At 35.6% G+C, this 23,456-nt stretch overlaps 1 protein-coding gene across 1 annotated transcript in view; it reads left to right on the top strand.

Annotated features, from left to right (window-relative positions):
- Positions 1-16,521: 16,521 nt before the first annotated feature.
- Positions 16,522-23,456, top strand: part of LOC129754039 (uncharacterized) — an 8,175-nt gene continuing 1,240 nt past the window's right edge. Inside the window, exon 1 of the mRNA XM_055749895.1 lies at positions 16,522-17,338. Coding sequence (XP_055605870.1) covers positions 16,522-17,338 — 817 coding nt within the window. The remainder of the gene's footprint in view (positions 17,339-23,456) is intronic.

Genomic DNA, 23,456 nt, shown 5'->3' with positions numbered 1-23,456 from the left:
CTATGACAGAAATACGACAAAAAGGAAAGATGACAAAATTTTGACAAAAATCTAAATCTAATAGTACTATAACAAACCAACTTCAATTTTTTGTCAAAAGGTAGTTTTTAGATTTTATCACGCTTAATTGACCTTGATAATGGCAAAACCGTGAATTTAGCGAAACTTGAAAAAAAAAATGGAAAAATGGCAAACGATATTTGAATGATTTCCAAATACAACGTGATAAAATCGAAGCAATAACCGTGATCAAATCGAGCGTGAATTTAGCGAGTATTGAAAAATCGAACAGAGAAACTACTGTAATTTTGTTTTTTAAATCATAGTTTTGTTAGATTTTTATCATATTTTCGTCATAGTTCCGTCATGTTTATATTTCAATTGAATTTATTTTTGTTATATTGTTGTAAGATTTCTGTTATTTTATTGCAAAATTTTGTCATTTTTGTCATTTTTCATTAGTTTTTATATTTGTCATATTTTTTCACATTTGTCATAATGTTTTTCAAGTCGCGAATGCCATAAAGATGGTAAAACGACTATAATCGAAACAGAAAAAAAAATAATGTTGTCAAATATTCGTCAAAGTTTTTTTTTCGAGTTTATTCATTATTGTAAATTTTTTGTCATTATTTAGCCAATTTTTATTTAGTTTTGTTTGCTTTTTTTGGCAAATTTCAGTCATATGTCATTCATTTTTTTTGTGTTTTGGTCATGGTTTTGTCATTTAATTGTCGAATTTATCAAATTTTTGAATATTTTTATCATATTTTTGACATATTTTGTTCAACCTTGCCAAATTTATCTGATAGTTTTGTCAGAGTTTCGTAATTTTTGTTATCATATTATTGTTTATTTTTTTCATTATTTTGTTATATTTTTGTCATAGTTTAGAAAGATTTTCTTCATGCGATTTTCAGTCATTTACAATTAAATAGAGCAGAAACCGCCATATTGGATTTTGAGATAGCGTCAGACAGCGAAATTCGACTTCTACTGATTGATTCCTTTCATCTAATACCCATATTTGTGCAGGGCTCGATTTGTTATCGGACACCTTCCGCCCCAACCGCAGTTCAATGTGGTTGTATCACGAGCACAAGCTGACTAACACATATCGATGTGGTTGTATGTATAGCTACATCCATTCGTAGGCCAGCTCTCGGCCAAACAAGGCGTGTGTGTCGTAGCCTCGCGCAACGGGTGATTTCCTACATGGAAGATAGAATTGCACAATATTGTGTGTGTTTTATGCGATCTTCAGTCATTTAAAGTATTTTTAAGTTAGGTGGAAGCCGCCATCTTGGAGTTGAGCGCCAAAAATCTATATTTCGACGTCCTCATATAGTCCAGGCAGCGAGTATTCATTTCCTAAAGATTGCTCTTTATAATCCCTGCGGTGCTGGAACTCGCAAAGTTTTTAACGCCGGAATCAACGTGGTTGAACACTAATCATAATCCAAATATTTTAGAAATGTGTAGATATTTTTGGGTGATGTATTGACAAAACATATTTTTTAGATTAAAAGAAATTAGCTGCATGCATGTGTGAGATATCGAACAAAGTATTCAGAAAAAAAATGCAAAAATCAAATTTATTTCATTTGTGGTAAAAAGTAGGTTTCGAAAAATCGCTGCTATTTCTTCAAATTTGCAAACTTTTTAAATCAATAATCAAGATTTGGAAGGAATTTGTTAAATCGTATTGAAGTTGATTTAGGATTTCAAAATGTAATATTTAACATTGAAGGGCCTTAACTTTTATAACACTCAAAATATCGAATTCAAACATATTCAGTTGTGTTATTCGAATTGAAATTTTCTATTTGATTGAATCATCAATTGACATTCTCATTTAAAAAGTCATGCATTAAAAGGTTTCAACTGTAAGTGGTTTCCGATTTGTTGATGTTTCACATGATTTTCCAATGAACTTTATAAAAGTAGTGTCACAGAAAACTGGCACAGAATTTCATGCTCCAATCACAGATTTCGTGAACTAGTTTTTTGGCAAGGCTGTGTGTGGTTTTGTATGCCTAAGGATGCAAAAAATAGGATCATTAACAGCGTTTTATTAGGGAGAAATTCTGTTCGGCGTTTATTTTCGCTTAAAAATCGAACTTAAACTAAAAACTTACAAAGATGTCGATGGGGGGAACAAATTACGCCATTTTTTATCTCTGCAGTGTCAGAAAAAAATACTACATCAGCTGGTTTTCGCTTCTTATGACTCTCTCGTTTTGAATTTTACTGTAGACTTTGCGATTTATTATAGCAAGGTATTGTATTTGAGGATCAATTGCTAAAAGAAATAATTTAAGTTCAATCCATATTAACTTATTTACATGCACTACTTTTTTACATTGAGCATTCCATTCATATTAAAGTGTTGAAATTTATTCAACATCAATTCACAGTTTCAAAGCTTGTTTAATCTGTTCTAAATTGTCACAAGTACTAGTATTTCAGTCCCCTTTTGTAAAGTTTTTCGGGAAGCTGTTCAGATTATTTTACCTCTCCTGACGCTTGCTAAATTATACATTTCATACAAACTTGCGCTTCCCTGCTTTCAGATGCAAATTGACAGCCCGGATCAATTTTCCATTCAATTTACCCCAGATATTTGTTACAATTGATTCACTTCAATTAGCGAGCTCATCAATAACACCGATCAGTTGCAATTTCTCGTTTTGCAAATGTCCCTGAGGGGAAATGCAAAAGGGCAACAGTATTTTTTTCGTTTCTGTTTGAGCTGTTTGTGCCTAGGTATTCATTCGGTTGGTTGTTGATCAGCTTTGCAGCAGCATTAATTTCATTTCCCCTTTCCACCCTCGAGCATGAAAATTGTGCACCGGAGGAAATGTTCATCCCCACAGCACACTCGCACAACATATAGACTTTCATGTTACAAATTACCTGCGTGTAAAATACCTGTACCCGTGTAATTTATAACACCCTGAACATGGTTTTTGAAATGCACTTTCCTCGCACCCCTCACCTCTTTAAAGCATTTGAATCCACCTTCCACCCTCCTCCATTGATGGGAAAGGAAGAAGGGATTTGAGGGAAGTTCATCTCTTTCGCTTTGAAAAGTGTTCGGTGATCGATGGTGATTGCATGCCGGAAGGTGTTTAGAAACGAAACTGCACCATTTATGTATGTTGTAGCAATTTGACCGACCGGGTTCGCGCAAATATACAATTTCAAGTCGGTAGATTTGTGGCCCGTTTGACTTGAGCTGAGGCCCGAAGGGGGTAAAACAACCCTAGCTGAGCTATTGATGTTCCTACTGCTATTTCACGACCAGTGCATTTGTGTGTGTGCTTTTGCTGTTGAATGTATTGTGTAATTAAGTTTGCATGAGTTGTTGCATATGCGGCGTTATGTTAAGTCAGAGTCTTCCGTTGACGTGGGATGTCCCCCAGCTCAGCAGTGCCACGAGTGGCAATTATGCAATGCTGCCGCTTCTACTGCTGTTGCCAATATTTGCCATTCCGACGATGTTGAGCAGTCCAGAAGGTTCGGGGAAAATTTTCGAGGTGATTTCTTTTTGAAGTTCAATATGAATAAAAGACGGAAAATTATAGGTACCGTAAAACGGGGTTACTTTGATCACCGGGGTAACTTTGACCATCAAAAAATTTTTCCACATTGTCATCAATAACTTCGTCAAAAGTTTGAATTTTTGAAAACTGTTTTCTATGTTTGAAAGCCTATTAATATAGTATCAAATAGACAAAATTTGGTTTGTATTTGAAATTGTTCTCTGTTAGTAAAAATGCAATTTCTAAATCTTAAAATATCTATTTTTTCCAAGGCTCACAAAGAAACAGCTCTCCTAATGATACTAAAAAGCATTCAGAAGCAAATGGGTTGTTGAATGTGAAAGAACAACTTTTATTCTTTGTATATGTACAGTTAAAGTACTATTTTTATAGTCGTTTAATGATAAATTTTTGATATTTAAAAAGTAAGGACATTTTCCAAGAGTAAACCGTTATTGGACAAATGGATAGGAATCCTATCAAATGAATAACTTTAAAGAAAAAATGAAAATGGAAATAATGGGAGGGCCTAGGGGAATGTGTGAAGGTAAAATTTCATTTGTATTTTGAAGCTTAAACTATTTAGCAAATATTATAATTTTTGCCCCTAGATGTATGCAGCAACATTGTTTTTTTTCGATTAAAAATATTTTCAAAAGAAAACATTAAAAAGCTAGGTAAAATTGATAAATTAGAATTAGTAAACAATAATGAAGGTGTTTTGTATCCTTTATGATCAAGAAAACTCGTTAAAACCATCAAAATGGAGACTGATCAATGTAACCCCAAAGCATCAATTCCTAAAAAACGATGAAATAGATTTTTAAATCAAATTTAAAGTAGTCAAATAAATTTCTTTAACCATTTTTTACGTTCATAGGAGTCCAGTACCGGTTTTAAAAATATGAAACATGCCCCATTCACAGGAAAAATATCCGTAAAATATTGAAAAAAGTGATCAATATTACCCCGGATTACGGTACTCAGTTCAGATTCTGGTCGACCTATTTAGTCCAAATTGGCGAACCGTCGTTTGACCCCTGCCAAAAAGTACAATTAGCTTATTCACTTTCTCCGCCGCAGAATGTCAGTTGCTTTGAACTGGTCTTACGATTTTTCTTAACGTCTTTTTTTTCGATTGGGAGAAGTTCTGATGTGTTTGGAGGGTTCTTATACTTGGGCACAACCTGAATGTTGTTGCGGCAAACCACTCCATGGCATTTTTCTATAATTGCAGGATGCTGAATCCAACGAAAACAGCACAGACAAGTCATGTTTCTTCAGGAAAGGCATCAAACGCTTTCGAAGTTACTCTTTTACGTACATTTCCTGGTTGAGGGTTACGACTGCTACGAAAATGCCACTTTACACCTCAGGTACAGATAGCTTCCCAGACGAGATATTTCGTGCCAAACTTTGATAGTTTAATTGCTTGAAAATGTCTGCCATCTTTCCCCATCCGGTTGCTGTAAAATCTCTTGTCCCGGAAGCTGTCTGAAGTCAGCCTTGGTGTGGGTTTCGTCGTCCATTACCACGCAATCAAACTTTGTCAACAATGTCGTTTACAGCTTCCTAGATTTTGTTTTGTGCCGTAAGGCTTAGCTTTACGTTGCGGTTTGGAGTCATTACCTTCTTATCAGTCGAGTCCAGCACACTAAATTTGTCCTTTTCTTCGTGTCACCGACTCATCATCTACTCAAACAATACTTCCGATCATTTTGCTCTCACGAAAAACGTGCATCGTGATTTTGTTTAAAAAGACACACATACGGCATAAAAAGCACTTTTCTATTCCATAAAGCCCCCGCAGTTAAAGGATAGAGCCTCTATATGCAAAAATTGCACTTATTTTAATAAAATTTCTCGAACAGCTTGCGCCCCTTTTTCCTCTGCATCTGAAATGTTAAGTTGAGGCATTTTTCAATAGTTTCACAATTCATCAAAGCAGAAGCTATAAAGAGCTACTAGATTTTTCATCAAATTCACCTTATTTTTTATTTGCAAAAAAATCAGACGAAAAAATGCAACATCGGAAAAAACACATCCGCTCTCGAGCACGGCTTGCTGTGATCTTTCATTTTTTATTAGGTTTGGTTTAATACACCAACATCTCATGTTTAATCTCAAACAAATCGGGTACAAAAAGAGCAGCATTTAATCACGGAATATTTAAAGAAGGTAGTGCCAAGGCAGGGCTGCTTAAGTATTGGTACAGACTGTGTCGTCCCGATCACGAAAAATCTGTTAATTTACTAGGACGTTTGCCTTTTTCGTTGATAATTTGAAGAAATTGCTGGAAATTTTTCATTTTTAAATTATGTTATTCTAGAAGGATTCTTGCTCTTCAAGATCGGTACAAAAAAGTTGTATTTTCGAGTAATTTTTACATAAAATAGACCATCGGTGTGGAAATGGTGGATTTTTCTTACTCAAATTTGCAAAACTATATTTGCAAAAGTATAAATAAGAAATCAGTTCAAAATCTTCCATGAAAATGTTCAAGTCAGTGCAGTTTAAGATCTTTATTACAATAAAGTAATCAAAACACAAACTTTTACAAAACCACAATTATTTATTGGCATTTTAGTAAATCGAGTTAACAATCACAAATTGATGTTAATTGTTCCAAATAAGAATTGAATATGGTAAATCGGTTGGATAAAAATTATGACAATCAGTTGAACACTCAATAATTACCAGCTAGACCTTTTAAAGCTGATTTTTCTTCATTTTTGCACGTTTTAGTTTCAAGATGACATTGCATTATAAACGAATGCGAATGAGAAAAAAAAACTTGATGCAATCTTCAAAGGGCCAAAACAAAAAAAAACATAATATAGTGAAATAGAGGTCTTGCAACACTATCATTATGAAATTAATATTAATTTTCGATAAAAAAAAACATGATTTTCTCTGAAATTTCTGCCATTCGCATATAAATTTTTGATACAATCGTTTTTGGGACGTCACAAAAAAATCCAATATGGCTCTCGACACTACCTTATTTAAACATTCATTGGCATTTCGTAAAAAATCACCCCATTTTACGATACCTTTTCTGCCAAAATTCTTTTTGACGTTTTTTTTTCAGAATTAAATAATGCACTAAATAAAAGGTTATAAGTAATAAAATAACTAAACAATAATTTGTTCATCCCTTGAAAAAAAATCGCAATTTTTGGTACCAAACCATTTTTGAAGAAGAAGAAATAAAATTAAAAACTGAGTGTTTGATTACTTTTACTTCCTTCGTGAAAATCTGTACTAAGCGTACTTTTAGATTTCAAGGAAGAGTTCTGGTATGAAAAGATATAGTGCATTGTGAACCATAATATTGTTTAAAATATCAAAACAAATGAACATTCAAGGCTTTTGAAGAGCTCATCAAATACATTGATCTAAATATACTTAATTGATAAAAATAAATCACAAATTTGCCTAAAATATTCTCAAAAATGCAACCTTACTGTTTAAAGCATGGGTGGCCAAATCATGGCCCGCGGGCCACATGTGGCCCGCGACCAACTTTTTGTGGCCCGCGAAGCTTTTTTAGAAAAGCCGTGGTCTAAGAATTTAACGTTTTTCTTGGATAAATATATTCGAACTAAACTAACTAAATTGAAAACAGAGATCTGAAAATCTTTTTGAAGTGATATAAGCCAAAGGGTTAAAAGTGTATAAAAACTAATTAAGAGAAAACATGCATTTAAATTGTTGTTTTTAGCCATTTTCCATACATTTTCCGAATATTAGTTAATTTCTTTCGAACGTAAAAGTATGAGGATGTATGTAATTATAAAAATCTAAAAATTTTACTTAATATAATTTAACTTATCGAGAATCGTTGGCATTATGAATTTTGCGTTTGCATGAATTTTGCAAATTTGCACTTTGGCTCTGAGGGTCTTATATACCTAACTTTACCAAAAAGTATACCGTCACTGACAAAAAAAAGCAATTAAAATTACAATTTTAAAATTATCAAAATTCAAGCATTCAAGTGGACTCTAGTTTTTATATTGAGGAGTTTGGATAGCCTCAGAAAGGTAGTAAGATCGTACCAAAATCATTTAAAAATCGAAAAAAATTCACCGAATCATATCAATATTATAACTTAAGTAACTTTTGCAAATATTGTAAAATATCGAAAGCTTGCTGTGAAAATTTTTCCAATTTGTTATTATTAGCTAAGCTTTATGAAAAATTAACCAACTCCAAATATCTTTTAATTGGCATCTTGCTTTGTATTGATGTACAAATACATCAATAATGAAAAACTAATCAGAATTTACAATTGGGTAGTAGAATTCAACTTGATCCGGTTTGGTACTGACAAATCTCTCAGAAGAACAATTTTTTACCAAATTTTTTAACTACAAAAATTTCTATGATTACCAAAGAATCCATTTCGTATTCGTCCTGTTTTAAGAAAGCTTTCCCAATACACTTGTCAAAGCGAGATACTAGAAAATTTTAAAAGAGTTGGATTGAGTTGAGGTTGAGGTCCGTACTTTGAAAAATCAATATTATTTATGATATAACTCGAGTTCGTTGAAAAAGTATTCTTTTAAATGTCAAAAGCATGAGAACGTTACTTTATTTCAACAATTCCATTCCGCGGTTTTTAAAATTCGCCATTCAAATTTTTGTAAGAAGAACAGTGAACTTGAAATCTTGATTTTTTTTTTAATATTTGAAAACCATAAAATTGACTTAATGTCACGCCATTTGACTTTTTTGGGATGAATAAACCAAGAAGGTTTTCATTGCCTTGAAAAAATTTACCTGAACATAAGTTGGGAGGGATTATTTATTTCGTGTTGCGTAGTATTTCCACTATTTTTCAAATGGAGCAAAATTTCTAAAAATATGCAAGTAACAAAAATGACATATTAAGATGAATCTATACTAAGGTTTCCCGATTTTTTTCAGTACATATCCAGGCCGGACAAATCCGGACTATTTTATCCAAAAACCTGGCAGTCCGGGCATCTGATTTCAAAATTGTTTTCCAAAAATCCGGGCAAATTTGGTCAATACTCAGGAACTACTCAAGAAAAATACCTTTCATGGTTTGTTTAATAAAACTTGCTAAAAAATCTCTTTTTGGAGGCATAAATAAAAAAAATACAATTCAATTTTTTTTTGTTCGATTCGGAAAAAAGGAGAGAAAATCCAGGCATTTTTCACTGAAATTAGGGCAACCGACCGAACCGGACTTTTATATTAAATATCCGGGAAAACCCGGATAAAATCGGGTAATCTGGCAAGCTTTATCTAAACTTGATGTGACCAAAGGAAAAGTTTTTAATTTTATAGTGTTTAAAAAAAACTGTTATTATTTGTTTTATTTCGAATATTCCAGAATAATTTTTTTTGGCCCGCGTGCCAGTCTCATTTCTGAAATTTGCCCCCCTGTTGAAAATGTTGGCCACCCATGGTTTAAAGGTAACAATTTCTATGGAAACGGTTATGTTTTTTTTTCTTCAAAATAAAAAGATTGTTTTTCAATTAAATAATGCGCAAAGCTTCAAACATTCAATAATTACAATTCACTATGCCGCGGTTCTAAAGCTCGCTGTTGGAGGGATGGGGAGGTGATTATAATTTTTTTTTCAAAAATCGACCAGTAAAATAAACATTAATACCTGTTTAGCTTAAAAACGTACATTTATAAAAATGATGTGGAAAGCAGGGTACCACAAATCTAGAACAAATCTCATTGAACTAAATTTGAGGTACAGGCCCCTTTCGTTTTTGGCAACACGCTCGAGATTTATGTGTTGCCAAAATTGAACGGTTTTTTCATAAACTTTTTTCTTACCTATGAATAAAAATAAACCATAGAAATTATTATGAATTCAATTTTTCATCATTTTTGGAAAGTTCTAAGTAATTTTTTGTTATTTTTTATCATGTTTTGAGCACATTTAGAACTTTTTTTTATGTTTAGAATGTTTGTTATTTTTTTATCATAATTATTGCTTTGTCATTTGTTTTCTTTTGTCTGTATTTGCTTTTGATTTTTTGAAATTTTTATGAAATTACGTTATCTTCGAGTGCTTTTTTATTGTTGTTATATTTTATCAATATTCTAAGAACGTTAAAACGTATTTATGCATCTTCCTAATTAAAATTACCTAGATAATTTTCATTTATCAAGAAAAATTATGATGTTTTAAGCTGCTTTTTTTGTAAAAATCAGAAATTTTAATTACAAGTGTATCAGGAAATTAAGAATTGATATTCATTTAAACATTATCAAAAGAAAAAAAATCCCTTCATTTACATTTTTTTTTTAATTTTTCCATTGAAAGCCTGTTTGATATACTTTTACGAATTTTTTTTTTGCTTTTTTCATGTCTAATTTTAATTTGTTACTTTATGGAATAGAAAACAAAAATCAAATTTTATTAACGCTGTTCAAACGGACATTATTTCAACTAATTTTTTGCGTAGAGTGTTTAAAACATGTTAATTTAATAATCCGTGCTAATGGCTACTGATTGTCAATGATTTGCCAAACACTACATCTAAGAAATGCTAAAAAATACATAAGAATACTGGAAAAGAAGATATTTTTCGAAAAACTATCCCTTTGGTTGCGTCAGAGATCCTTGGTTCAGGTGTTATTCGATCTTAATTAGCTATTAAAAATTAGGTCTTAATCTTACCACGATTCCGGTTTTTCTTTTTGAACAAACAATTATTCTATGTTAGGTAGAAAAGAAGAGGTATAAAACATGACTTAAGGCGGAGCTTGAAAAAAAAACAATAAAAAATCAACAAATATTTAAAATGGTTGACACCGAATGAGTATTGATATTAAGTTCAGCTCATAAAGTTAGGCAACTGTTGGACAAAAATTGTTTTCTAAACGATAAAGTTATACGTAGAACTTAGTTATAACACAAAATTTCTGTGTATTTTTCTGCAAACAAAAAAGAATTATACTGGTTGAACATTATCTACATGATAGTTACAATGTAAAAAGAAAGATAAAAAAGTTACACTATCAGTAGAAGTTCTACACTTCTGATGTTTCTATTGAAAATTTGTTTGAAGAACATTCCTGCGGAGGGAAATTTTGCTTAATTTAAGGGTATATCGACTAGGAAAAGTTAATTTTTTTTAATAAAGTTTGAGTGTTTTTGTGTAATTTTTAAAAGGTTTTTTTCGCTTGGGGGGAGGGGGGGGGCTGATCACCCCCTTCTCCCTCCCATAGGACCGCGCTTGTCATCACTTATCTCGAAGTTCGATGAACAGAACTAATATAATATATCATTATTGTAATGCTTTTGTAATTTTGCCATAGTGCTGCCAGTTTGGTTAAAAAAATTTTTTTAAATTTATTTTATTAATTATAGTTTTTATTTTTGAATGTATTCTGATACCTTTAACCTTTAAATATATGGTTTAAAGTTTTAAGGAGTTATTAAAATTTGAAAAAGTGCATTTTTTTTTTCAAAAACCTCGCAAATGATATTGATTTTTTAATACAAAATTTTCAATTTTTCAATACAAACCTAAAATTTAAAATTGACTCATGTAAACGTTACGTAAAAATTCTGAATTTTGAACCAAAACAAAACTTTCTAGATCTCAGGGTTCGAGAAATTCAAAAATGACCCCAAATCGACTCAGTAAAATGCTGCAGTCCAAATCCGAGCACTGATGCAAAGCAGTTAATTTTTATGTGAAAATCCTGATAAAAATATTTTAATGATAAAGATGAAAGTAATAATCTCCATAAATCTAAGCTGCTAGTTTCAAAACGACTTTTGAACTGCATACCATAACTTCTCTGTGGCATAACCTAGTTGCGGCTCACCCTTGGAGAAGCTCTTGTGTTGTTAATGGCTAGAAATATTCAATAGAAAGAGCCTTCCTGCCAGTAAGACTAGAAGAAACTACCACAGAAACCTCCCTTCTTGTGCTGAAGTAGAGGCATCAAAGCACAAAAGGTGGAGCAGCTCGCCTAATTAACCTGTCACATTGTGTGAAGTTTCGAGCCTCGACTACTGGCCAACCCCTTCGGATTACTTGTTATGTAGAGGGTTTGAACCCACGAACGGATGGTTTGATTTGCTTCATCCTCCTGCAGCGGCTTTTACAGCGGAAGGTTCGAACATTTATTTAAAAGTTGCATGCAAACGTCATCGAGCGCCGCCTTCCTCATTGGGTTGGGCCTAGCCAAGAAGCAGGTTAGATTGAGGGAGAGCTTTCTTGCCGTAACAGTGAGCTGTTTTTTGGTGGCATGCACCCATTCCGGAAGGATAACCACGTGAAAAAAGGTTGAGGGTTGTGGTGGAAACAGGCAAAGGTCAAAGAATTTTTAACCAACAGGTTTAGAGGAACGCCTTGGGTTGAAGTCCTCATGTCAGAATATACTTCAAATGTTATCGGTTTGAAAGAAGAATTTTGTTCATCCATTTTTTATATGATTATTTCATATAAAAAATGGATGAACAAAATTCTTCGAATGAACGAATACATTAAAAACTGAAAAACTTAAATAAGTGATGTTTTGAAAACACCGACAATTTTTAATTCAAAATCCTTCAAGAGACACAATGCCATAATTGGTTTTTATAAAACCTTAAACTGTATGTAACTTCCAAACCTCGATAGTATCTTGAAACGTGTGCTGTATGTTCTCCCCTACATCAGGCAGCAGTAAAAAAAAGGAATCACGTACCAAATCGTTCACTCCATTACATCACCTTTTTTATCAGAAGCCATTTTTTATTCATTAAGCTCAAACCATTATGTCGTCCGCCAGCCACCATGCAGTAACGACCAAGAATTCCTCGAATCGAGTAACACTAACAACGGTAGCAAAAAAAACAAAATTGGGGAAGGTGCGTGATTTTTCTGGCATCGCGGTTGGCGTTGTCGTCGTCGTCCTCTTGTGCCATCATCGACAGCCAGCAAGCGCCTGCTTGGAGCAGCCAGCCAAATTCGTCCCACCCGTGCTTAACTTTCACTGTAAGGTACGCCACGGCGCGAGAATTCTCGCAAATGAAACGCTAAATAATTGAATCGTGCGAAATCTCTTTCGTCGTGTAACCCTACTTTTGGTTTGAAACGGAGTGTAGGACAAGGCAAAAAATAACTGCCACAACACCCATGGCCTACTTGGGAAATTTATGGTCGGTGGTTGTTGAGACGGTTTTTTCTCCTCTGACTGAACACTCTGAATGGAAGATTCACGAATAAGATCCTAAAAGGGCTAAAGTGTTTTCCGTTTTTATCTTAGTTAAACTATATGTAATCATTCGAAACGTTGTTATATTTATTTATTAAAACCAGAATATTTAGAAACTTCGTATCATTTATTTTAATGGATATTCTGCGTGGTTACATTGAAAAAAAGAAAGCATGAGAAAAAATCTCAATTTGCTAATACGATTTTGCGCTGGTGGTGGTGTGATTTGTTTCTTTTCTAGAACGCAGGAAGGTAAACGTCGATTGAATATTCTTGGTAAGTAATGTTTCGAATGAAGAGAGTCCCTTCAGGCATTAAAGGGTGATACGGTCAAAATTTGGTCAAGGGAAAACGCGTGTAAATCGGTGAAATCGTTTATTTTAAAAATCAAATTAAATTTCTTTTTCAAGTTCAATTAGTATAAAATTCAGGAAAAATGTTCAGTTAGACTTTTGCTTTTCCAAATCCGAATTGCCGGGCCTTACGCTTAACCTCTGCCATCAGATTTTGCAGTGTTTTTGGTCTTCTTTAGGTTCCGCTTGACAATAGCCCAGTATTTCTCAATTGGGCGGAGCTCTGGCGTGTTGGGAGGGTTCTTGTCCTTGGGAACCACCTGCACGTTGTTGGCGGCGTACCACTCCATGGCCTTTTAACCGTTATGGCAAGATGCCAAATCCGGCTAAAACAGTACGGAACAACGGTGTTTCTTCAGGAAAGGCAGCAGACGTTTATTCAAACACTCTTTCACGTAAATTGGTTGGTTGACAGTCCCGGAAGCTATGAAAATGCTGTTTTTCAAGCCACAGGTACAGATGGCTTGCCAAACCAGATATTTCTTCGCGAACTTTGTCAGTTTCATGTGCTTGAAAATATTTGCTACCTTTCCCCTTCCTTTTGCCGTATAAAACTCCTGTCCCGGAAGCTACTTGTAGTCGGCTTTGACGTAGGTTTCGTCGTCCATTACCACGCAGTCAAACTTCGTCAGCATCGTCGTGTACCGCCTCCGGATCGCGCTTTGGCCGTCGTATTTTGTTTATCATCGCGATTTAGAGTCACTCTCTTCTTGTAAGCCGATAGTCCGGCTCGTTTTTTGGTTCGATGCACGGTTGTAGACGATACACCCAGCTTATTTGCGGCATCTCGGAGAGAGAGGTTAGGGTTTCGCTTGAAACTACCGGCAACTATCTTTGTCGTCTCAGCGGCTTCCGGCTTTCGATTTCCCCCGATCCAGACTTCCTGGCTGTCAACAAAGGTTCTCCAAACACTTTAATTAAAGTCTGCTTCATTTAATATTGGAACAAATTCTTTTGCTCATTGTGGCGCTCCTAGTGGACGGATTTTTTTCACACAACTTTTTTCATCCACGTGTCGGGAAATTCATTACCTTTCACCATGTATTTATGTCATAACACCAAACGATAGCATTTTGTAAACAACCGCCATGGAAGCCGAACGGAGAGATCAAATTGTGCACAGTTTTCTTGAAAATCCATTGTTGTCAGCATCGAAGCTAGCTAAACAGCTTAAAATGCCCAGAAATTTCGTATGGCGTGTTATCAAGCAGTACAAGGAAACATTGACGACGGCTCGGAAGCCGCATTCGAAGCGTCGGAGTGGAACTGTCGACCGGAAACTGCGTGGGAAAGTCATCAAGGCCGTCAAGAGGAATCCCAATCTTTCAGACCGTGATTTGGCCAATAAGTTCCAGGCCGCTCACAGTACGGTGCGACGAATTCGTCTCCGGGAAGAAATAAGGTCATTCCGAGCCAGCAAACAGCCAAATCGGACGCTGAAGCAGAACAATGTGGCCAGAATCCGTGCTCGAAAGCTGTACGACCAAGTGCTGACCAAGTTCGACGGATGTATTCTGATGGACGATGAGACCTACGTGAAGGCGGACTTTGGGCAAATCCCAGGTCAAAAATTTTATTTGGCGACGGCTCGGGGGGATGTACCTGCAAAACTTAAGTTCGTGTTTGCGGATAAATTCGCCCGCAAGTACATGATTTGACAGGGGATATGCAGTTGTGGACAGAAAACCAAAGTCTTTCTCACTGACAAGACAATGACATCAGAAGTCTACAAAAAAGAGTGCCTACAGAAACGGATTCTGCCGTTGATTCGTGCCCACGACCGTCCAGTAATGTTTTGGCCGGACCTCGCAAGCTGCCATTACAGCAAAACGGTTATGGAATGGTACGCAACGAACGGGGTCAGCGTAATACCGAAGGACCTCAACCCCCCAAACTGCCCCCAGTTCCGGCCGATAGAGAAATACTGGGCAATCACTAAGCGGAGGCTTAAGGCAACGGGAAAACTTGTTAGGAACATGACTCAAATGAAGAACTGGTGGAATCAAATCGCCAAAACGGTGGACGAAAAGGATGTGCGCCGCCTAATGTGCCGTATTACGGGAAAACTACGAGAATTTCTTCGAAACAGCAATGAATAATTTTTTTAATTTTTTTTATGAAAGAGTAAAGAAAATGCTACATTTGTATGAAAAACAAATTATGAATTCGTTAATAAATGACTGAACTACACGCAATTGTTTGTGTTCCAATATTAAATGAAGCAGTCTTTACATTTGTAACGGTTGATTTGGCAACTTTTAGCGATTTTGCCAGCTTTGCGTGTGAGTAGCTTTTCTTCCTTGGACGGCATCACCCTTTAATTTGAATTAAAAGAATTATAAAAAAATAAAATCACTCAGCTAGTCTAGTAGAACGAACAAAAACTTTCATATCAAGCCTACAGGCATTTCATAAGGCAAAGCATTTCACATTTTTTCCGAGGTTATTGGTATTTTTCTATCAGCTCTTTATTTTGGGATAACTCAATCCAACTCATAATTTAGTTCTTTTTCTGGCAAATTTTCTGGCACACTTATCGTTAAAGTAAATTAAAATAGAATAAATAGAAAATAAGAACTTTCCGTTACATTGAATCTACAGGAGAGGTTCTAGTCAGATGTTGGACTAATTAAAAGGCACTCGATTTTATGAGCCATGCTCAGAATGTTTTGGGTAAGAAATACAATATTCAAATAAAACAACCTACTGAGCCTTAGCTGGAAATAGTTGGATTTAAAAAAATGAAAATTATATAGTTCTGGATTTTATAAATTAAAAAAAACAGAAGAATTTGTCCGAGAAAATCGAGAAAATTTTAAAATGGAAACATAACCCCCAATGATGGCTACCATTGAAGTTGATGGGAAAGATGTAGAATCTTTGAAGCAGCAAGTGTCTTAAGATGTTACAAATGTTGGAATTTTGGACATAAGGCTGAACACTGCAAAGAACACACCTGTCTGCTAAGTGTGCAGTAACTCGCGAAACTAAGAAATGCACGGCTCAGTACGGAAAGAGCATAAATTGTGCTAGATTCAATCGTATGGCAAATTCAGACGTTGAGAAGCTAGATATTTGTCATTCGGCTTTGGGCTATAAGTGTGAATTATACAAATGAAAATTTAAAAATGCAAAAAATGAATGTTGTTTATTGAATAATTTTGATGAAATTGTCATTGCAACAAATGAACTCAAACATTTCGTTTTAGTTTTAGTTTAAACTCATTTAACTGTAGAAAAAGATTGTTTTGCATTTGATGTTTAAGACTACACAATGATTAATTTTTTTCCGCATTCGAAGCATACTGGCAGTTCCTCCTCAGCCTCGAGTGAGATCGGATGTTTTTTCCATTCTCGCAAGACAAAGGCAAAAAAAAATCTTTTGTGATTAGTGGTGAAAAGTTTTAGTGCTGTGATGAGTCCATCACCGGGGGACCACCCCGATCGAACGTTACCAGAATGGATGGATTTGCAGAACCTACACGGGCGTATGTTTTATATGGTTTTAAAAGCAGCTGATGGACATGTGCTCCCGAAAAATCCTTTCATCGTTGGTCGATCCGTCGAACGTTACGGAAAGGTGAAAGGTGCGTTCTACGAGAAAAACCAAGGATGGTACGTGCTAAAGATCCGCAACAAAAACTTAAGAACAGAATTAGCCAAGTTGACGAATTTAGATGATGGTACCCCTGTCAAGATCGAGCATCACCCCAGATTGAACCAGCGCAAATTCGTTGTCACGTGTCCGGAGGTCGAAGGTATGGCAGACGACGCATTGTTATCCGAGCTAGCATCTCAAAACATAATTGAAGTAAGAAGAATCACGAAGAAGATATCCAACGAAATTGTAGGCACTAATACCCTAATCTTAACGATCAGTAGCACGATAATTCTAGAATTTATCAACTTTGGGCTTCTCCGAGTTCGAACTCGTCCATATTACCCGTTGCCTTTATTATGCCGAACGTGTCTCAAATATGGTCACCCGAAGAGCAAGTGTACATCTCCTATAGCTTGTAACCGTTGCAGCTCCCCTAGTCATGATAGTCAACAATGCAAGAAGAATCCCTACTGTGGTAACTGCAATGAAGAAGGACACACGCCGATAAGTCGCACATGCCCAATCTGGACATCCGAAACTGCAGCACTTAAGCTTAGCACAGAAAAAAATATCTCAACCGCCGAAGCTCGAAAAATCATACTGCAGATGAACAACAGCAGCACATACGCGAGTATTTTGAAATCCATCCATACTCATAAGACAAATGATAAACTCAACACCCTATCTAGGAAAGTGATCCCCTCAAATACTCCTTCACCCTCCCATCTCCCATCCACTCCCCAAATCCCTTCCAACCCCTCCCTAGTATTAGTAAAAAATATGACCCTCGGCTCAGAAAAACTTGTAATAAGTAAATTGGCCTTAAACATATTATATTGAATAAAAAAAAAAAAAAAGCACACTGGCAGAGTTACTATTTTTGTGAAGAACTTATGTAATATAGATATTTTAATGAATGCTAATCTTGACATGAACTGGATTGTGGCATTAAAATTAAGAGATGACAAGAAAAGTTTCATCGTTGGTGGAATTTAACATTCACCTTGCACAAGTGGCGCTCGTTCTATGGATATTCTCGAGAACCTATGGCTGCGTGATGTTGTAGTTGATGAAATCGATAACATTTTTTGTGGCGATGTCACTATCAACTTCAATAAAAAAGCAGAATGCAGAGACTTGAAACATGTTATGGAGGCATACAATTTCCGACAAATTGTTACAGAAAACACTCGAATAACTGTAACCAGCAGTACTAGAATTGATCTTGTTTTCACTAATGTAAACAGAGCTGAAGCAGTCATCATTCCAGATTTTTGCGTATCGGACCATGATTCAGTAAATATTTTTACTGTATTTGGACATAACCAATCGGTTTCCTGAAACCATTACATGGTGAAGGATTTGAGTCGATATAACGAAAATGTAGACGTATTTCGTCTGGACGCAGGGATACCAAACCTTGAGAAGCGCAGACTCAAATGAGTTTTTAAGACGTTTCGACTCATCATTGAAAGACAGTGTAAATGCACTTGTGTTACAAAAAAATACTACGACAAAACCGGTACTTAATCGTACAAGTTTGAGTACTAAATGGTACTCCAATAGCCTTAAGCAAATAAAAATCCAAAGAGACAAACTTTATAGATAGTGTAGATGTAATTTATCGGTCTAGCGGTGAAAAGTGATGTCCTTTTTAGTAGGGACATCTAAAGATTATGAAGTTTTTTTTTATATAGGTGGATAGATGGTTAGATGAGAAAGAAAGATGTTGAAAATGAGCGGGTAGAATTTATTTAGAAGCATATCATCACATATCAAATTTTTGTTCCTCACGGGCCTACTACTATGAAGCGGTAGATACAGATAGAGTTGCATCTACAACCACACATTAGTAGGCCAAGCGTGACCCGCCCCACAAGGGAAAACTTGCAGAGCGGACGAACAAAAAGATGATTGTTCGTCCGCACTGCAAGTTTTCCCTTGTGGGGCGGGCCACGCTTGGCCTACTAATGTGTGGTGGTAGATGCAACTCTATCTGTATCTACCGCTTCATAGTAGTAGGCCCGTGAGGAAAAAAAATTTGATATGTGATGATATGCTTCTAAATAAATTCTACCCGCTCATTTTCAACATCTATCTTTCTCATCTAACCATCTATCCACCTATATCTAAAAAAAAAAAAACTTCATAATCTTTAGATGTCCCTACTTAAAAGGACATCACTTTTCACCGCTAGGCCGATAAATTACATCTACAAATATAAATTACGGTGATTAATCCTTCATAAAATTTATAGATAATTTCTGCGAAAAAAATGCGAAAGAAGTTGGCGAAAATAGAAATCGGTAAAAAATGAAATCTCGCGTCAAATAAAGCAGGCAAAAAATCGGTCAATTCAAAATGAGCTGGAAAAAATCAAAATGATGGAAAACTTCCATGGAAAAAAGATAAAAAGATAAGTAAGTCCAAATGCTGCGAGAAAAAAATTCAGTTTCGTTTGATGGGGTTGAAATCACGGATGAATTTGAAATTGCAGAGAAGTTCAATGACTTTTCCATGGATTGTGTCATGGAAATCCATGACAGTATTCCAGCAAGTACTAACGTCTTCGTGGATCACTTGGTATTGATAGAAGTTTCAGTTCATTTGAAACAATAAGTTCTCAAGAATATGACGAAATCGACGTTTCTTTGAAAGTTTTAAAAGATTCTCTACCGGTACTAACTAGTCAGTTGACAGATATTATAAATACGAGTCTAACGTTAGGAATAATACCTCCAATATGGAAGCATTCGATTGTTGTTAGAATTCAAAAAGAGAAAAATACGCGAGAGGCTAAATTATATCGTCCGATAAACATGTTGGAAATACAAAAAAAAAGGTGCTGAAGTTAGCAGTTAAAAAGCAAGTTCTACGCTTTATGGGGTCAGAAGGAATATTAATTGACGAGCAATCTGCAACACTTCCTTTATTGCGCTACAATATTGCGGCATGCATCTGACACACCCAGCAAAAATTATTTCGTGCAAAAATTACGCAAATGTCCTGTAACAAAAAGGAGCAGGACATTTACCGTAATTTTACAGGTCGAAAAACAAATTACGTAACATTGAATTTTTAGCGTATAACTATTTTACAGGACATTTGCTGTAATAACAAATGAATCTTCGTTAACTTTCAAGGAAAACAATTTAAAATTAAAGGTTTTGTTAACGTTGATTTATTTTAAAGGTTGCATTTTCAATGACACGAAATAGTCAAAAAAAATTCTGTGCAGAAACAAATCGACTGCAAAGAACAAGGGATTGCAGTGGAGAGAGAATTCTTTGCATTTGGAATGGTAATGTTAAAAATTCCACAACTGCTTAACAAATTGCAACAATTAGCACATTTTCACTCTCTCTGAGCAAATTCCCTAACAAATTGCAACAAATTACCACAAATTCAATCATTGGCTGCAATATTTGTTTGGTCATTGACGATGATTCTCCGTTTATCTCAGTCCCCTGGCAAAGGATATAAAATAAAATTATGAGAGTATGGCTTATGGCTTTTTTACCGTCAACTTCCCTTCGTTTTTCAATTAGTTAAGCCATTACTCCATTTTTCGAGGCGTGTGGTGGCTCAAACAGGCTTCATTCGATTCTTTGCAAAAATAAATCACACAAGATTGGTCTCAAATGGGTTAAAAATTTGAACTATGAACATTTTTTTTAATATTAAAAAAATGTAGGGAAACATACAACCTTTACTCCATTTTTCGTTGCGTGCATTGGCTCACACAGCCTTCATTCGATTCCTCGAAAAAAGTTACACTTGAAAGGTCTCATTTGCTCCAGAATTTTCCAGTTAGAACTTACTTTTTATATAATTATTTGAAAAAAATTGAGGATTCGAGGGTAAAATCAGCTATAACTCTATTTTTCCAAGCGTGCGGTGGCTCAATCACTCAACAAGAAGGCTTTCGATTTCTCGGAAAGTCTTTTAGGATGGGCATTTTTTTTTTCAAAATTTTCTAGTCCAAATGTTTTTTTCTGGATTGTACTACTTCTCTGTTCGTAAGCTGGTGCGACAACTGAAACTATATCTTATCGATTTTCAATAACGGAAAGTATATTTTCATAGATTTGGGTCATGTAGGAGGGAAGATATTGAATTTCTACGCGGATTATACACTTTTTTCCCCAGTGTTCAATGTCCTGAAAAAATTTTGTGAACAATGTACGGATCGCGAGACCAATTTTGGCTGATTTCAGTAATTAAATAAAATGTATGTACGTATTGATATGCGTAGAAGATGGAAGGTATAATTTTTGTTTTTGCAGTGACGACCAAGCATTTAAAAAAATTTAAAACATCGCACACAGGGGTAAATGCACTTAATAAGCGATCAAATTATGTCTTCGCAACATTTAAATATTTTTTTTGATGATCTATCAAATTCTCGAAAGAAAAAAGTGATTTTTTCACCTGAAGGGAGATAAAATAAAAAAATTCTTGAAATAATTAGTTTAGAGACTGGGTCTTCACAAAAGTTGTAGATCTTGTTATTTTAAGCAACTTTGTTGAAGACACCATCAATAAACGCATGTAAATCATAGAAGTTACGAGCATTTTAAAAAAATAAACGAGCGATTTACAAACTTGGTATATTTGAGAAAGTTGTTTAAATTGTTAAAACAACAATTTTCTGGGAACATGTCAAATACATATTTCATCTATGAAAGGATATATACTACAAAATATCCATAATAATGCACACAAAATCACACACCTTTTTTAGTGGGAAGGAACTGGCACCTTAGAAAAAATTTCAAAATCAAAACACCACAAAAAACTTTAGAGCGTGTTTTCTCTGAAAAAGCGTTAATGCACTTGCATGAGCCCTTTCTGAAAGCTTCGTGATGAATAGATTCTTATATGCTCGGAAAATTTAGCTCCGATATTTTATTTCTTTGAATCATTGTGTCAGTTTCAGAAACTAGAACATCCACGCAAAATCGGGATTCTTGTTTGATTATGAATTGATTAAAAACTAGTTTCTGTTTTTTTTGCTTAGGTTTGAAAGCGCATCAATTATCAATGATTGGTTTCACACTTTAAATCAGCACCAAAAACTGCTGTTCTCCTGTGGAATAGAAATTCAAAGCCAAGTAGAATCTTATACATATTATTATTTTAAATATGTTTCAGTTCAGGTTAGAGGATTTAATAAAACTCTATTACTTTCAAATTTATGTTGAGTCGTTCTAAAATTATTCAAGAGTTTGATTTTTTCAAAATAATTATTATCATAATCAATCGTTGAAACTTGTCCCATATAATCTCAGCTAAGAATCAATTAAAGTCCAGCGCATCTGATTCCAATAGAAGATTATCAATCAGAAATACCTCACTCAGCTGATTCAATTATACTGACTGAAACGCATCTATCGCGTAAAGTTATCGATTTGATGCGACGACGACGACGACGAGGACAACTGCCATTGCAATTGACTCCAGAGTTGGGATTGAAAAGCTCTCAGCAATCCTGGCGGCAAAACTCGGTGGCAGTTTGAGGAAAGTAGGTACTAGTCCATTAAATATCGCTTACCAAGGATTTCCGCAAACTTGCGATCACAAACACACACAGAAGAAGGTAGAAGATTCACACCAAATAGCATCGGATGCCTGGAATGATTGGAAGCCAACCAGTAGCCATAGTGATTTGAGTGTGGGAGGCCAGGAGGGAAAATCATGAATTTTCTCACGTCTCTCTCATTCCACAAGCTCCCCAAAGGCAAGTTTTCTTGCCCCCCAACCCTCAACAATGTAAGGAATGTGCTGCCAGGGACTCGTCAAACCGAACGACGACGACGAGGATGCCTGGAAGCTGCAAAGTTGTCGTTACAAGTCGAACACGTCCGTCTTCCTTCGCGCCATTCACACTCTCAGAACCTTGGATTGCGGCAAAATTGTAAGGGAAGAATTTCTCAAGGAAATCGTCCTTATTCGCTTTACCCATCCCAAGTAGTTCGTCACACACCGGCCCCGGGGAAAATTTCTTGAGGGGTCTCGGCCACGGAAAATCGGCAAAAGCAGTACGTGTGAAATCGCAGTCGCATCGCTCCCGGGGAAAGTCTTCAGCACAGATGAATGAAGATCGTTGCCAACAAGAAGTGGTGGAAAGCCGATGGGAAAAGCTGCGATTCACAAGCCTCTTATCGCAGATTAGGGAGGTTTGATATAGTAGAGCCAGGGCGTAGTAAATCTTATTGGTTGCTCTTCGGGGGGCCAAGCCGGAAGTGAAAAAGGCAACTTCCTAGATTATGAACGTTTGGATGCTTGCCGTATGGTTGAAGATGCCTCCACATACTCTCCAGAAACCGGAAGAATGAGCCAATACAGCGAGCAAGCACACAAGTAATCCAAACGAAACCAATTGCAGCTTTTTAGTGGATGATGATGCTGCTGGAAGTGGTACTTTCTCATCTCCTTTCTTATCCCACTCAGATAAGCCTCCTACCCACCCCCAATCCATTCTCAACACGAGTTGCAGTTGGATAAGGTGTAGCTTTCGAGCTTAACGCTTATCAGAGAAAGGGGAGGCAAATTTCACTCCCTCGTGTTCGATGCTCTGCGACAAATTATAATCGTCCTTCTGGCAGTATACACCAACTTACGATAGATTCAGGAGAAGTTAAGATGATCTCGTAATCGAATGTAGAAGAAGCAAATGATTTATAGAACAGCAGCCGAGCAGGGCAGAAGAAAGTTCGAAAGGAAGATGAATGGTCTTTGATAACAGA

Source organism: Uranotaenia lowii, chromosome 3 (genome assembly GCF_029784155.1).
Source record: "Uranotaenia lowii strain MFRU-FL chromosome 3, ASM2978415v1, whole genome shotgun sequence".
In the NCBI taxonomy this organism is placed as follows: domain Eukaryota; kingdom Metazoa; phylum Arthropoda; class Insecta; order Diptera; family Culicidae; genus Uranotaenia; species Uranotaenia lowii.
Note: the sequence above shows the minus strand (reverse complement) of the source record. Positions and strands in the feature narration are given on the sequence as shown.